The sequence below is a fragment of the Myotis myotis genome, unplaced genomic scaffold, assembly GCF_014108235.1.
Source record: "Myotis myotis isolate mMyoMyo1 unplaced genomic scaffold, mMyoMyo1.p scaffold_m19_p_5, whole genome shotgun sequence".
Lineage (NCBI taxonomy): Eukaryota > Metazoa > Chordata > Mammalia > Chiroptera > Vespertilionidae > Myotis > Myotis myotis.
Window position 1 is genome coordinate 107,140,359 of NW_023416357.1, and position 15,967 is coordinate 107,156,325.

Genomic DNA, 15,967 nt, shown 5'->3' on the forward strand with positions numbered 1-15,967 from the left:
CCTTTCCAGCCTCATGCTTATCTACAAGCCGGGGTCCCTGCATGCTAGCGCAGAACTTAGGGAAGCTGGGCTTTGCAGAAACGTGCTTCGTCTACACTCGTCTACATGGTCTGGTCACCAGGGACCCATGACAGCCCCCTCATCTTGACCCCATGCCCCCACACAAGTAGCTGGGCACTGGAGAGAGAAGGGATACGATCTTCATGTTACAGGAGAGGAGTGTCAGGAGCCACAGGCCTTAGGGTGGAGAACACCCAGGTATACTCGCTGCACACGGCGTGGTTTGAGAGTCCTCTTTTGCTCAATGTAATACCCTCCTTTGATACTAAGTTTGGCAGGAAGGCTCTTCTGTCCCCCCCGCCCCGGCCCCCCAACACCCCCAGCACGGTCCTCAGAGAGGCAAGTCTGACACACTCGCTCACCTCTTCACTGAGGCACTAAATAAGGGGGAGGGCTTTGTGACATTGGAAAAGATCGTGCTTCCATGAAGGCAATCTCAGTGACATTAAGAAGCCCACACGCTGTCACGTAATGTTTTTATAGTTTTACTTTATCAATTTCACAAACTCTGTCTTAATTGAGATTCTTTCATGTGAGCAACAAAAGCAAACTCTATTTCCGCCTAAGAAGGATGTTTTAAAGGGAATGGGTAGCTCATGGAGCCTGAGGAGCTGAGGCCCAAGACGGAGGCCTAAGTGCAGCACAGAGCTGGCAGGAAAGACAGCCCCCTTGCCTCCAGGCTGCCTGGGCACAGACTCGCCCACCTTCCATGGAGCCCGGGGGCTGCCCTCTGGATGTTGCTACTAAGAACCACTTCCCCTCTCACCCTGGGAACTAGGTGGGGCCGATTTCGAGGGCCAGTCTCTGCTTCCTTGGTCACTAACTTCCGATTCAAGGTCTCGGCCAGCGTGACAAGAGGCAGAGCCTGGGCTGTGTGCCTGGCCTGGCTACGGGGGGCTGAGCGAGTATCTGCATTTTAAATCTGCACAGTGGGAGGCGGACTCTTGCTACACACAAATGCCGGGGCTCAGATGCCAAGTGGCTTAGAGGGATAATGAATAGCTCCTGAAACCACCTCAGACGTGAGGGAGCGTGGGAGCGCATGCACTCAGGAGAGAGAGCTTTGGAGTGAAGCATGCTGAGCGCCCAAGATGCTGACCTCGGGATTTTTATGGCCTGAATGGCCATGTCCTGTCTCCCACATCCCTGATCCCAACTGGAAACCTCACCCTGATCCCAACTCAGTTGACAAAGATTCTTATTTCCTCCTCAGATTCCTTCCCTGGAACAAGATTTTCTTCAAGAAACTTGCAGTCCCATGTTCGACCCCCCAGCAGCCTGAGCGCTGTACAGGGTCAGGTTCTAAGGTCCACGTGTAAGGGAGAAATCAGAGGGAGCAGCCACCCCAGCCCTGCCTCAGGTTAGGCACAGGGAGGTCACTGGCTTCGATTCACGGCTCATGTCACACAGAAGATGTGTAGCTGCCAGCACCAGCATTGCATTCGGCACACCAAGATGCTACACCGTGACAGCCGCGGGGAAACTGAGGCTTCACAGGTCCGCGTGGGCAGTGAGGGCAAGCATGGCGGAACGACCACACGACATGCAGTCCACACGATTATCCCCTCTGTTCCTGTCGCCCCACCACCACCAAGCACCAGCTGAAGCCATTCCTCTCTGACCCCCCCGCCCCCTGGCACCAGGAGTAAAGGGGGCGTGGGGGCTCCGTGTCGTCAGGACGAGATCGTCCCTCCCCGGCTAGACTTCATGCTGCCACTTCCAGGAGCCATAAGCCAGGACTCTGCAGGCTTCTGGCAAGGCCCCACCTTCCGTCCCCCCATGCCAGCAGCACCCACAGGCCACCACCCTATCTGCTTTGAGACTACCAGGCCTGATCCCTTTACGCCTTTTAGTCACAATCCTTCTGTTGCTTTAAGAGGTCCAGGACTCTGAGGTCCCTCTAACTCTTCAGACCCTCATCCCACGCCATCTGCAGAATGGCGGGCACCACACCACCCAGCACACCGAGCCCCCTCCCTGCTCGCTCTTCCCCACAGCACTCATCACTGCTCAGCGGCCTAGGCCTGGTTCCCGCGTCTGTCTCCCACCACCAGAGTATCAGTTCCACAAAGGCGGGCGGTTAGGCCTGTTTTTTCACAGCTGTATCCCCATCACAGTACACGGTGGGATTTGGATAAATGTTTGTCAAATGAATGAATGAAATGGACTTCAATAGACCCCACACGTGGCAAATGCCCTTTGGAAGCCTGAGCCCCTGCCAGACCCTCTTGCCTAGCAGCAGTGCAGCCGGCCCTGTCTGTGGGTGTGCGTCCATGCGGTTGTGAGAACTGCACACCCTGACTCACTGACAGACAGCAGCCCGGCTCAGCAGTCTGCCTTGCATGAAATAGGAGATGGTCTGACTCACGCAGCTGTGGTCATACACTTGCTCCTCCAAACATGGGCAAATGCCAAGTCCCAAACTTAATCCTGTCTTTCAGGGCAAGCTACTCAGAAATCCATTTCTGAATTGTGATTATGTAGCAAAACAACACAACCCGTCTCATAATAATATGACCTATCATGTTCTGCTAAACAAGATGCTTTGCTTGCTCTCCAGGCAAGAGGAAGAAGTGCTGGGCCCTCCTGCTGAACCACCTCTTAGAACAGTGGTCGGAAAACCATGGCTTTCGAGCCACATGCGGCTCTTTGGCCCCTTGAGTGTGGCTCTTCCACAAAATACCACGTGTGGGCGCGCACGTACAGTGCGATTGAAACTTTGTGGCCCATGTGCAGAAGTCAGTATTTTGTGGAAGAGCCACACTCAAGGGGCCAAAGAGCCGCATGTGGCTCACGAGCTGCAGTTTGCCAACCACTGTCTTAGAGCAAATGGCCTTGGGTTTGAGGTGCAAACCATCACTGGTGGCGGAGGGCAGGGAGGTGTCGCCACACAGAGCGCCTGAGCTTTGCCAGGGCAGTGGGCGACGCTGCCTCCGCCCGGTGGAGCACAAGCCCGAGTTGGCCTGGGAGGACCCCTCCTCACCACGGAATCTATTTTAAAAGCAGTTAAAGAAAGAGGCAGGGACCGGAGGAGCAAAGGCCACGCGGGGAAAGCACGCAGCTCACGTACCGGTAAATGATGCCCTTGCTCTGTAAGAAGAACAGGCCAATGGCGATTTCTGCAGCGTAAAATCTGAAATAAACAAAAGCCATGAGAAGTTCAAGGACACCATATGCTTGGCAACTCTCAGAATTCCGTACAACATTGAACTGGGTGTAGGACATCAATGCCTGTCATGGATGGCCAGCCACCCATCTCATAAAACAAAGTACGGAGTGTGGATGGGTGAGCAGGGTTTAGATAACTGCCCTAAGGATCCACTGGGGTGGGCAGAGGGTCAGCAGTTGTGTGGTGGGGAGGAGGCCATGGGATATGATGTGCTAGCTGGAGAAGAGTTGGTTCAGAGTACACCAAGTTAAAATCCTATATAATAAAAGGGTAATATGCAAATTGACCCTAACAGCAGAATGACCAGAACGACCGATGGACCAGTCACTATGAGGCTCACTGACCACCTCTTGGTCCCTTTCCCCGACTGGCAGGTTCCGATCACCTGATAGCCACTGTGGCGGGGGCAGGGCCGGCGAGCAGGTGTGAACAGCCGACCTCTCGGTCCCTTCCCCTGGCTATCAGGCATCGATCACCCAATGGCGAATGGGGAACTGGGGATGGGTGGCGGCAGGAGGCGGGGTCAGCTGTGGGCAGCTGGGGAAGATGGCCCTGATAGTAGGCCAGGCCTAAGGACCGTACCAGTGCATGAATTTTGTGCGCCAGGCCTCTAGTAGCTTAATAATAGCAGCTGCCATCTGTTGAAGGCTGGCCCTTTCCCTAGCATCATTGTGGGTTATTATCTGTTTCAATTTTAACTGCAGTCTGGTGAGGTGGGTTCTACTATTACCTCCCTGCTCCTTAAATGAGGAAACCAAGGCTCAGTGACATGAAAAAACTTGGCCAAGTTATACAACTGATAAATGGTAGGCCAGGGTGGGAGAGCTCTTACTGAAGGCCGGTTATAGCACAGGGCTGGGCAGGGCTTCGGGGCGCATGTATGTGTGTGTGTGCGTGTGTGTGAGAGAGAGAGAGAGAGAGAATAGGATTAAGGCTTATAGTCCACTATTAGAAGTTGAAGAAGAGAGACAACTCTGACCTCACATTGCCATAGCAATTGTGCCAAGATATGTGAGTGGCAGGATTTGGAAGCAGAAGAATGCAACTCTACCAGCATAGAGTGGTCACAGCCTGGGCAGGTGGGAGGATAGGGCAGGGCTGAGCTGAACAGCAGCCTCTGGAATGACAGGATGGGGCCCCGAGGGAACCCCGAGGGCTTGCTGAAGGGCCATGAGATCTTAACAGACGCCCTAGGCAAGCTTGTCAACCCACCGCATGTCCCCAGGGAAATGCACAGCAAGGTTCTCACTTACACAGCATGAGGCTCCTTAAACCGGCCAACCTGCTGGATGTGGTACATGAGGTCACCGCCGTTCACGTATTCCATCACGAAGTACAGGCGGTCCTAGAGGAAGACAGCAAATGGCCCATCAGCACCGGCATTTCTCGGGTTCCAAGTGGACAGCAGGGAAGAGCTGGGAGGCATGACCAAACACCAGAAAGCCACCAGCCTCCATCGGTCAGCTCTTTGTTCCTTGTCGGGGGTGGGGAGGTGGGGAGGGTGTTTGTGTCACTGTAAGCATGCAGGTGAGCACAGGTGGTGCAAGAGTGTTCTTTTTAATCAGTAACTCTAAGTTTATATTCATTTGTATTGATAAAGATACTTAGCACATGAGTCTTGGGACTTAATATGCATTATTTAGAATAAAGCTAATTTTAGTAAAAAGTAGGCAATATTAAGTAAATCCTATTACAGTTAATAGGTGGCTTATCAAAGCTCCATGATGCCCCCTCCCATGAGTTTCACCTCCTGGTCTTCACATCCTATGTAGTCCCTCCCACAAGGGCTAGGACTGACTTGGTAATCGATAGGATACAGTATCAATGACAGTGTGGGACTTCCCAGACTCGTCAGAAGACATGACAGTTCCCACATTGCTCTCCCTTCAATCACTTGCCCCGGAGGAGCCCGCCATGCCCCGGGGACCCTCGGCAGCACTGTGGAAAGGGGCCTTCAGCAGAGGATGGACCTCCTGCCGACAGCCAGCACCCCTCCCTCCTCATGAGTGGGCCACCGTAGAAGCCAGCCCCTGCAGCCCCTCTCAGACCTTCAGGTGATGCAACCCTTAGCTGGAAACCACAATTTTTTAAAATTAATTTTATTGAGGTGACTGGTTAATAACATTATATAAGTTGCAGTGTCCAACTGTATAATACATCATCTGTATATTGTATTGTGTGCTCACCACCCATAGTCCAGTCTCCTCCCATCACCATATATTAGACCCCCTTTTACTCTCTTCAGCCCTCTCCCCCACGCCCTTCCCCTCTGGTAACTAACATACTGTTGTCAGTCAGTGTCTAAGAGTTTATTAATTTTGTTTCATTTGTTGCTTTCTTTTTTATTTCCCACGAATGAAATCATATGATTTTTGTCCTTTCCTGTCTGAATTATTTCTCTTAGCATGATAAAGACCTAAATATAAAACCTGAAACAACAAAATACATGGAAGAAAACATGAGTACTAAACTTATGGACCTTGATCTCAAAGAGGATTTTGTGAATTGACCTCAAAGGCAAGGAAAGTAAAAGCAAAAATAAATGAATGGGACTGCATCAAACTAAAAAGCTTCTGCACAGCAAAAGAAACCATCATCAAAAGAAAAAGTCAGCCAACCGAATGGGAGAAGATATTTGCAAACGATATTTCCAATAAGAAGCTAACATCTAAAATATATAATGAACCCATACAACTCAACAACAAAAGCAAACAATCCAATTTAAAAATGGGCAGAGGACCTAAATAGACACTTTTCCCAAGAAGATATACAACTTTCATCTGAGACCCCAGAGTCAGAATTGCCCAGGGAAGCAACCCCTGAGCTCCCAGCCCACATACATAAGTTGGGCCAAATCACTCCTTTATATCAAACTAGTGGCCCGGTGCACAAATCTGTGCACATTGAAAGGAAATTAATTAGAAGAAATATTTTAATATCGCTATTCAACCTTTCTCTATAACAGAAGTGTCATCCAAATTCACGATCGACAATGACAGATCAAAACACATGGCACCAGCAAGAGCTTTACATATATAGATAAACGTGCTTAATTTGCCCTGCTTTCTGATTTAGCTAAACTTTTTCCAGCCCAGTGAAGCACCCCAACTTCTCTTTCAGGTAATTATCAGCAACACAGCAGTAAATATCAACACGAAGCAGATTATTATTGTAGATCATGCAGGGAGAACGAAGGGTAAAATTTTTAACTGTAGCAGTGTTTAACTATATTCTGTACAGTGAGAAAATGTGAAGTCATTTTAAGGTCCACCATTTCTTACTTCTTTTCAGTCGGGTCAAGTTTCTAAGCTTTCCAAATCTCCATTTTCTGGCTAATGAAAAGAAAATTGGATTTCACGGAGTCTCCTGTCTACCTACTCGAGGATTTCTGTGAGGATCAAATAAGATAAGGCATGGGAAAATGCTTCACAGACATTTGGTTAAAGTGTAAAATGTTTGCACCTGGGTACAAAGCAAGTCACGTTCCTGGGCTAAGGAAACTCCAAGGAGGCTAGTCGCTAGGGAGAGGAAGCTGGGTGTTGCTACGTGATGTAATTACCCAGTGCCCACAGCCACCGTTTCCAGGCTGGGCTGGGCAGTGGGCTGCATTTTGAGCCATGGGGTCTTGGCAGCACTGGCTGCGATTAGGTGGGGTGTCGCTCCTGGGTGGTGGCGAGGCCTGTGTCCCACTTGGGAGAAGCTGAGTTGCTTTGTGGGTGCCAGGTCCATGGTGCTGCTTCTCTGTAAATGACCAGTGTGTGTCACGGGAGCTCCTGCATTGAGTTTCTGCCCCTTGGTGGTCAGTGCATGTCATAGCGACCAGTCGGACAGTCAGACAGTGTATTAGCCATATATATATATATATATACTAGTAGCCCGGTGCACGAAATTCATGCACATTAAAAGGGAATTAATTAGCAGAGATATTTTAATATTGCTATTTGCCCTTTCTCTATAATAGAAGTGTGAGAGATGAAAGGAAATTAGTAAAATGTGTATGAAAATAATATATAAATTAATTAATAAACAGTAACAAACGGATATAACAACAACAGAGGCATGATATAAAAATGACAAAAACATGATATGAAAACAACAAAAACATGATTTAAAAACAACAGTGACACAAACAATAACCAATAAAGTGATTAAACTTATTCTAATATCTCCCTGTACACCACATTAAGAGTGAAAACACTTTCAGAGTGTTTGACTAATTTCCCTTGTGATGAAGTATTTAGAACTTTAACTGTAACATCACATGCTCTTCAAACTCGAGAGAAAGCAACATATAACTGACCATGTGCAAAAACGGGTTCAGATAGGAATATGCCTACTTTGTCTAGAGTTTGTCCTTGTGATTTATTAATAGTCATCACAAATACTGGCATTGTGGGAAACCATCATCGAATCAATTTAAATGGGAGGCCAGTGTCAGATGGGGACAAATTAATTCTTGGAATCAGAACAACCTCTCCCTCTGCAGATCCTGTTAATACTTCAGCTTCGATAATGTTAGGTCATAATCTTTTGATAATAAATCTGGTACCATTACAAAGACCCCATTTACTATTGAGATTTCTCAATAGCATGATGATTGCACCCACTTTCAATTTTAATTTATGACACAGCATTCCTGAAGGAGTAATACTATTAAGAAATTCGATGGGAAAATTTTCCTTTTCAGCATCATCTGTGGAATCAATGGAATTATCACTCAAATATGTGTGAAACTCTCCATCGAGTACATCCAAAATTTCTTCATTTAGTTTTTGAACATGCTCATTTTTTGGACAAAGAATTGCACGTTTAGATATATTTTTAATGTTATCTATAGATATAGTATTTCCAAAGGCAGCTTCAATAATAGATCCATTACAAATCATTTCACAAGGGATTTCAATAATATCCATTCCTACATGAAAACTGCTATCAAGTTTGCCATCTCTAAGTTTTACTAACCATCCACTATAAGTAGAATCCTCTGATCTCATATTTGTTGTAAGAGACAACTTTCTGAAACATCCCCAAACATTACAGCACTTTAAACTTGTTTGTACTATGGCCGATCCCATAGCATGCAGTACAATACTGAGACATTGTCGAAAATCCCCTCCAAGAAGGAGAACTTTCCCACCAAATACAATATTCAGACCCATAATTTCTCTTAGTAATCTGTCTATGGCGTTTATAGCATGACTGGATGCCATGGTGCATTCATCAATAATGAGAAGTTGGGCCTTTTTAATAGTTTTAGCAACTTCACTCTTTAAATTGAGTCTAGAAATTGAAGTTTCATTTAATGGAATTGGTAATTTATATTGGGAATGAAAGGTGCTTCCACCGAGAAGTAAATTTGCAGAAATTCCTGTAGACACTGTGGGTAAAACAGTACCACTACGACCTCTAATATAATGTATTAAAACTTTATACAGATTTGCAGGTGAATGGGATCCCTAGCTGGCAGGGCCCTGATAGCAAGCTGGCCACCTGTCGATTCCATGAGGAATGGGGCTCCCTCGTCCCTCCTGTCAGGGTCAGGGATGCAGGTGAATGGGGTTCCTGGCTGGCAGGCCACTGACATCAAGCTATCCAACAGCAGATTCTGTGAGGAATGGGGCTGCCTCCTCCCTACTGTCAGGGCCTGGTTTGAAGGCCAGACTCAGTACTTCCATGCTCTGCTCCGAGGGCGGGTTCCTGCCTGAAACCTCGCCCTCCGGGGAAACAGCTGGGGGAGGGTGCAGCCGTTTCCAAGACGACCCCTGCAGGACTGACTTCCTTCCAGTTGGTCGAGCTTCTGGATGTGATGTTACACCAAGAGTTTTTATATAAGTAGACTAGAGGCACAGTGCATGAAATCCGTGCACTTAGGGGAGGGGGGTCCCTCAGCCTGACCTGTGCCCTCTCGCAGTCCAGGAGCCCTCAGGGGATGTCCAACTGCTGCGGAGGCAGGAGAGGCTCCCGCCACCGCCACTGTGCTCACCAGCTGTGAGCCCAGCTTCTGGCTGAGCAGCACTCCCCCGTGGGAGTGCATTGACCACCAGGAGGCAGCTCCTGCGATGAATGTCTGCCCCATGGTGGTCAGTGCAAGTCATAGCAACTGGTCATTCCACCGTTTGGTCAATTTGCACATTAGCCTTTTATTATATAGGATAGATTATCAACTTAATAAAAAGTGAAAGAAAGGGGTGGAAATGACCAGCATGTTCTATAGCAGTGGTTCTCAACCTTCGGGCCCTTTAAATACAGTTCCTCATGTTGTGACCCAACCATAAAATTATTTTCGTTGCCACTTCATAACTGTAATGTTGCTACTGTTATGAATAGTAATGTAAATATCTGATATGCAGGATGGTCTTAGACGACCCCTGTGAAAGGGTCGTTCGACCGCCAAAGGGGTTGCGACCCACAGGTTGAGAACCGCTGCTCTATAGAGAGCTAGGTATTATTTTGTGAGATGCACTTTTATGTTATATTCATATGTCAGTGTGGCTGGGTCACAATGTAAAAGGTTTGCAATCAAAAGTTGCAAAGTTACTGTGCAGACGGAGCTACAAGACCAGGCGCGGGGGCGTGGAGCACTCAAGGGCAGGGCAGTTTCCAGTTCTGAAATCAATACAGGATCTGAAGTCCCTTTCCACTACTTCTAGCTGTGTGACACTTCTCGAGTCTCCAGCTGTCTCTTCACCTGTAGGTGGACGTTGCTCACCTGCCCCATAGAGCACTAAGATGACATGGAGAGTGTCCACATGACGTTGGCCATGCAACAAATCTTCCACCCACCATTTAAAAAAGCTCCTTCGAGTGGACAGAACTCCATCATAAGTAACAGCCACATGTGCATTTGTTGAATGTGTACTGAGTGCCTAATAATTAGAATGACAGAAATCACAAAATAAAGCTATCTTCGTGTGAGCACTTATATGTGACTGAGCCAAGTGCTCTATATGTTTGTTCTCACTTATCTTTCTAAACAACTGAACATGACCAGTATTACTGTTTTCCCACTCCCCCACCCCCTTTTTGTAATCCTCATCCAAGAATATATTTTTTTATTGATTTTAGAGAGAAAAGAAGGGAGAGAGAGAGAAACATTGATGTGAAAGAGAAACATCGATTGGTTGCCTCCTGTACGTGCCTCAGCTGGGGATTGAACCCACAACCTAGGTATGTGCCCTGACCAGGAATCAAACCCACAACTTTTGGGTGTACAGGACCACACTCCAACCAACTGAGCCACCTGGCCCGGGCCAATTCTCCCCCTTTTAAAGACATGAATGTTGAAGCTCAGAACAAGTAAATAACCCGCCAAAGTTCACATAGCAGTGAAGCTGCAGATTCAGGATCTGAACCCAGGCAGATCGGTTGCAGAGTCTATACTTGCAACCTCTTAGTAGGTGCCTCCTAGACTCTGAGCTAGACATCGTGTGCTTGGTGGTATTTCCTCCCCTCTGAGGGGTCCGGTCCAGGGGGAGAGGAGCTGGCAGGCCACAGGGGAGGCGTCCAGGATGGTCGATTACTTTTGAAACACTCAAGGACCTCCTCAGAGCAATACTCCTTTACCCTCCAGTGAGGGCCAGGGAGGGAGACAGCGCCCAAGGCACATGAGCTTTGCAAAAAGGTCACATACAAGTTAGTGGTGCAGTGGACACCGTCAGCTAGAACTGCTGACACCTGATCTGGTTCTTTTGGGGGGGTAGCGGGGGGAGAGGTTTGATAGAAAATAAGCTTTAAAATAGCATCTGTCTTTGCTGCATGTTGAAAGAACCAAAACACTTGCTTTTAAAACTTATTTTTAAAACTAGCAGATGGCATTGGCCACAGAGAAGAAGCGAGGGAGAGATTTCACTGCTTCTGCTTGGAAGGCCTCCGCTTGCCCTGCGCGCATCAGCCACAGTCCCCGCCTCGGGCTCCGCCGCGGGGAGTGCCACGCTCTGGGGGCCTCTTCTCTCACGAAGCGGATGCGGGGAAGCCCCGAGACCCACCAGCTCTGGACTTCACTGAGCCCGGCTTGGCACACCAGGGCTCCAGCTATTAAACATTACACGGGCATCTCACTGTCATTTCACTTTCTGAACAGTGATGCCCACACTATGCCAGGCGCTCTTCCGCTGCCAGGGGTGCTGCTGGGAATAATCTGGGGCCCCTGTGAGGGATTCCCCAGGCCTGGGGAGAGACCAGACACATGTCCCCATGGCAACCTTTCCCCCGACGGGGTGAGCAATAACTTTGGTTGGGCTATGGATGAACATGTTCCCTTGATCATCTCATGTTGTTTTAACGTGTATGTGGAAATAGAACAAGCACTGGAAGGCCCTGGTTTTATGGTTCTTGTTGCTGAGGGAGAGGAGGATGCACAGAGCTGCAAAGGAGGCGAGGGACAGAGGGCGAGGCCAGGTGAGGACGAGGGGGCAGGCACCCCCCACAGCCCACGTGCCCCAACACGCCCTTCTACGTCTTCACCGTGTTGCCTCAGCCACAAGAACTTACTTACTTTTAAATATATTTTTATTAACTTGCTTTTAAAAACTTAAACACAATTATTTTAAAGTTTTAAAACCTCATATCAAAGCCATAAATGGAAATTTGTTGTTTCTGTAAAAAATAAACACACGTCTGGAGCCTCTCAATGCTATGCTCCATCCAGTCTGGCTTTGGTATCTCAATCCCCGAAGTGACTTATTTTTACAACAAATGCCATTTGCCTGTGACCCCACAAGTTCATCGCCCACTCAAAAGTAAGGGACATCAACATTTGGAAAACGCCAGCGGCCACCTAGAGCCAATATGGAACATAGAAGTGTTTTGTTTTGTTTTATCCTCAGTTGAGGATTTGTTTTATTGATTGATTGAGAGAGAGAGAGAGAGAGAGAGAGAGAGAGAGAGAGAGAGAGAGAGAGTCACCTCAATGTGAGAACCATTGACTGGTTTCCTCCCATACTCACCCTGACCAGGGATGGAACCTGCAGCCTAGTTATGTGCCCTGACCAGGAATTGAACCTGAGACCCTTCGGTGCACGAGATGACACTGCAATCAACTGAGCCGCCGGCCAGGGTGAGACGTGAATGTCAGACCTTGTATTGAACATTTGTTTTTGTAAGTCATGCATTAGGTATCAAAGGAAAAAAGTGATGAATAAGATACAGACTTTGCCCACAGAATTTCAGTTGAAACAAATAGACAACAAACTCAAGCCATCATCTAGAATAAACTGTGATAAGAGATTACATGAGAGGCACAAAGAGGGAGCTCTGGGGTCTTCGGCCAATGAAACTGCCCCCCCTTCTCCCCCCTCCCACCCCGCTCGCCCGGCCTCTGAACCTCACATAATCATTCCCTCCTCAGTGACCTGAAATGTGACCAAGACTCTTCCTGTAAAGTGATGTGTGGTCTTAAAAGATCTCTCAGGCAGCCACAGGCAGTGGTTTTGATTTGGACCTACTTGCTGTACCACATGAAAATCAAAGGTAGCTATTGAGTATGGAGTCAAGGCCAGCCTGGCTCTCTCCTACTTGCCCAGTTTCCCAAAGAGGACTTGCCACAGTTCAAAACTTCAACACTCGTCTCTCGGGCTGATGAATCCTGACTTACTCGTCTTTCCTCCCCCTTCCTCCCGCGCTCCGGCCGCTCCAGCTGGCTGCAGGACGTTTCCACGTGGGTGTTCCCCTGTCAACCGCAATCCACCGCTGAAAGGCAAGCTCCCTGTCTTCCTCCGCAAACCAGCCCGTCTGCTAACGCTCAGGGCACGTCTTCCCGGGTGCCCGGTATTGCTGTTACTCTTCATTACACATGGCCCTCATCTCCGAAGCATGCAGTGACTCTGGTTCATTTTAAGTCTCCTTTCTCCTTTATCCCTCACATTTAATCAGTAATTAAATAACATCAGACGTGTGTCCGCCCCTGCATCACGCAAAGGGTTGGATAGAATTTCCCAAATCTGGAGCGTGAAGATGAGGATGGTCTGATTTAAAACATGACTGGGTGGCGTGTTCACCTGGGGCCCAGGACAGGGCAGAGAGAGGATCATCCCCCAAGACAAGGGGAAGAGGGATGTGACATCATGCCCATGGAACTGCCAGGGGACACCGGCCACTGTTAATAAGATACTACGGACAGAGAAAAGCAACCACGTGGGCATGCACCAAGCTCTAAGGAGGTTGAAGAAAGCGTTTCCCTACGGAATGATCTTCAATGGTTTTCCCTGCCGGTGAGGGAATTAATCCTGCGTGTCCGCTGTGCCTCACCGCTCAGATCCACCTGTTTCCCTGGAAAAGCTGTGCAGTGCTGTGGTTGACATGAGCTGGTCCTGGGTTCAAGTCCCAGGTACACGGCTTCCCCACTCTGAGAACTTGCAAATATTTAAACTTCTCTACCTCCCTGAGGGTGATGGCAGCATCTCCTTCATTGGGTGTTGCAAAGACACGTCAAGTCCACGCAGACTCAAAGACCTCGAAGCCGTGGCTCACCCAGCTGCTCTTTCCTGTGTATGCTATAGCCTCAGGACACTATCAGAATCAAGTAACTGAGGCTCCTCTGACTTTTTCAGCTTTCAAAGCCTTGCCCTCCACATAGAGAGCAAAGTTCTCAGGGGCTGGTACCCTCTCTCTTCTTTAGAATTCTATGGGTCTTTGATTATTGAATGAAGACGCAAAGGCCACCAACAAGAAGGCAGAGAGAACCAGGCTGTGTCTCTTCCTACTCAACCCAGACTTACATGCCTTGTTGCATTTTTGGGTCCTCTCTTGCACCCAAGATTCCCGAGTGGCTTTGACTGCCTAAAGCCCTGAACCCACGAAACTCTGCCAGCTTCTTTCCCTCCATCCCTCGCCGAGGGCCCAGTGGCACTGCTACAGCGGGCTGTGTCCAGCTCCAACTCAGTGTCTTTGGACTCAAGATGACATCTCCCATCTGATATGAGAGCCAACATTCCTGCCCTGTGGATTTAACCCCTTTTTAAAGGTTCCTACCAAGTTAGTAGTAGCCAGTTACAGCTGATCGTGCCAGGAATAAAACATCTGACCTGCACACGCCCATCAGATTCCCTGTCCTCCAAGTATGAACTGGAGTCCAGGGAGTTGGGTAGGTAGGCACCTGCAAGGGGCTAGGGAAGCCATGTTGCCATGACCAGGGAGAAACACAGACCAGGAGGCCCGGCCAGCATGGCTCAGTGGTTGGGCATTGATCTATGAACCAGGAAGTTCCAGTTCGATTCCCGGTCATGGCACTTGCTAGGGTTGCAGGCTAGATCCCCAGTGTGGGACGTGCAGGAGGCAGCCGGTCAATGATTCTCTCTCATTATTGATGTTTCTATCTCTCTCTCCCTCTCCCTTCCTCTCTGAAGTCAATAAAATTATATTTTAAAAAAAGAAAGTGTGGAGGAGGGGCGCTCTGTTTCTTGCAACCCACCCTCCTGGCTGAGAATGCTGCCCGAGCTGCCTTCTGCAGCGCCCTGTGCCCGATCACCTCCGTGGAGGCTGCTGCCAGCCCAGAGCCCACCTGAGGCGCCAGGACTTCTGGACACTCTTGGTGCTCAGCAGACATGTCATCAGAGGCCAACCCAACAAGTGCAATCATCTTCAGCCCCCTCCCTGTCCGCTACTGCATGCTGGGTTGATGTCCCTCCCAGCATGCCTTGCAACTGAGTTCCTATTGGGCCAAGACAGCAAATTCGGGAAGTAACTTCTATCCTTCAATGACTCATAAAATCTAATTCTATTTTTTTAAAAGAAGTGCATATGTTCCATCGAAAAGAAAACATTTAAAATAGATGTTTTGCTAAGGAGGCTTAACTGCCTGTGCCCACTGGCAGTTGGGAAATTTTGTGAATGTGGCGGCTGACAGCTGCCCCTGGAAAACCCAATCCCCTCGTGTCGCCGCAGCAGGTGCCCCAGCCCAGCTGGACGCGGGCGGCCTCCGCTCACTGCTGCTCCTGCACGTGGCACATCACCTCTCTTACTCCCGCTTCCCGTGCCCCCTTTAAGGACAGTGACCCCACATGCAGAGCGAGCAGGGCATCCCAGCCCGGGTTTCTGTAGCGGAGGTGCTCACGCTTATCCCTGTGTGCGCTAGAGGACAACTCCCTGAGCCCCGCCCACCTGAGGCCAGTTCATCCAGTGAGCAATCTCCAAGCATCGAGCCCTCGGATGGCTCCTGCGTCTGTCTGGGTGTCCACGCTTCCACCGTGTGGCGCTTTGCGACACTTTTCAAGACAAAGACGGTCACCCATGACCCTCCCTAATTCACGCCAACGTTTTGATTAGTCTGTGCCTGTCTCTTCCTGGTTTCTTCCTTCCTTCCTCCTTCCTTCTCTCTCTCTCTCTCTCTCTCTCTCTCTCTCTCTCTCTCTCTCTCTCTCTCTTCTCCCTTCCTTCCTTCTTCTTCTTTCTTTCTTCTTTCTTCTTCTTCCTTCTTTCTTTCTTTCTTTCTTTCTTTCTTTCTCTCTTTCTTTCTCTCTTTCTTTCTCCCTTTTTCCCCCCTGGTCCCTTTCTATGTGCACATTCCATTTTCGCACATTTAGAATCATCTCTGAAATAGAATGTATCTCCTACATTTTCTGTTAAAGTTGCGTTGTGCATATTTGTCAAAGGTTTCAAATCCAATTGTCTAAGAATACATCTGATGTAACTTTACTTTTCTACACAAGGTTTTAGGAATTAAATTTGCATCATTTTAAGAAGGACAAAGGCGCTTTGTATATTGGTAGAGTCTTGTTCTCTTTTATCTATTTTGACCACCTT

At 48.6% G+C, this 15,967-nt stretch overlaps 1 protein-coding gene across 5 annotated transcripts in view; it reads right to left on the reverse strand.

Moving 5' to 3' along the window:
- PRKCB (protein kinase C beta) overlaps positions 1-15,967 on the reverse strand; it is a 299,355-nt gene that overhangs the window by 30,721 nt on the left and 252,667 nt on the right. For all 5 annotated transcript variants that reach the window (XM_036308214.1, XM_036308213.1, XM_036308217.1 and 2 more), the window contains 2 exons: positions 4,483-4,574; positions 3,131-3,193 (listed from right to left, as the gene is read on the reverse strand). In XM_036308214.1, the coding sequence (XP_036164107.1) occupies positions 3,131-3,193; positions 4,483-4,574 (155 nt within the window). The remainder of the gene's footprint in view (positions 1-3,130; positions 3,194-4,482; positions 4,575-15,967) is intronic.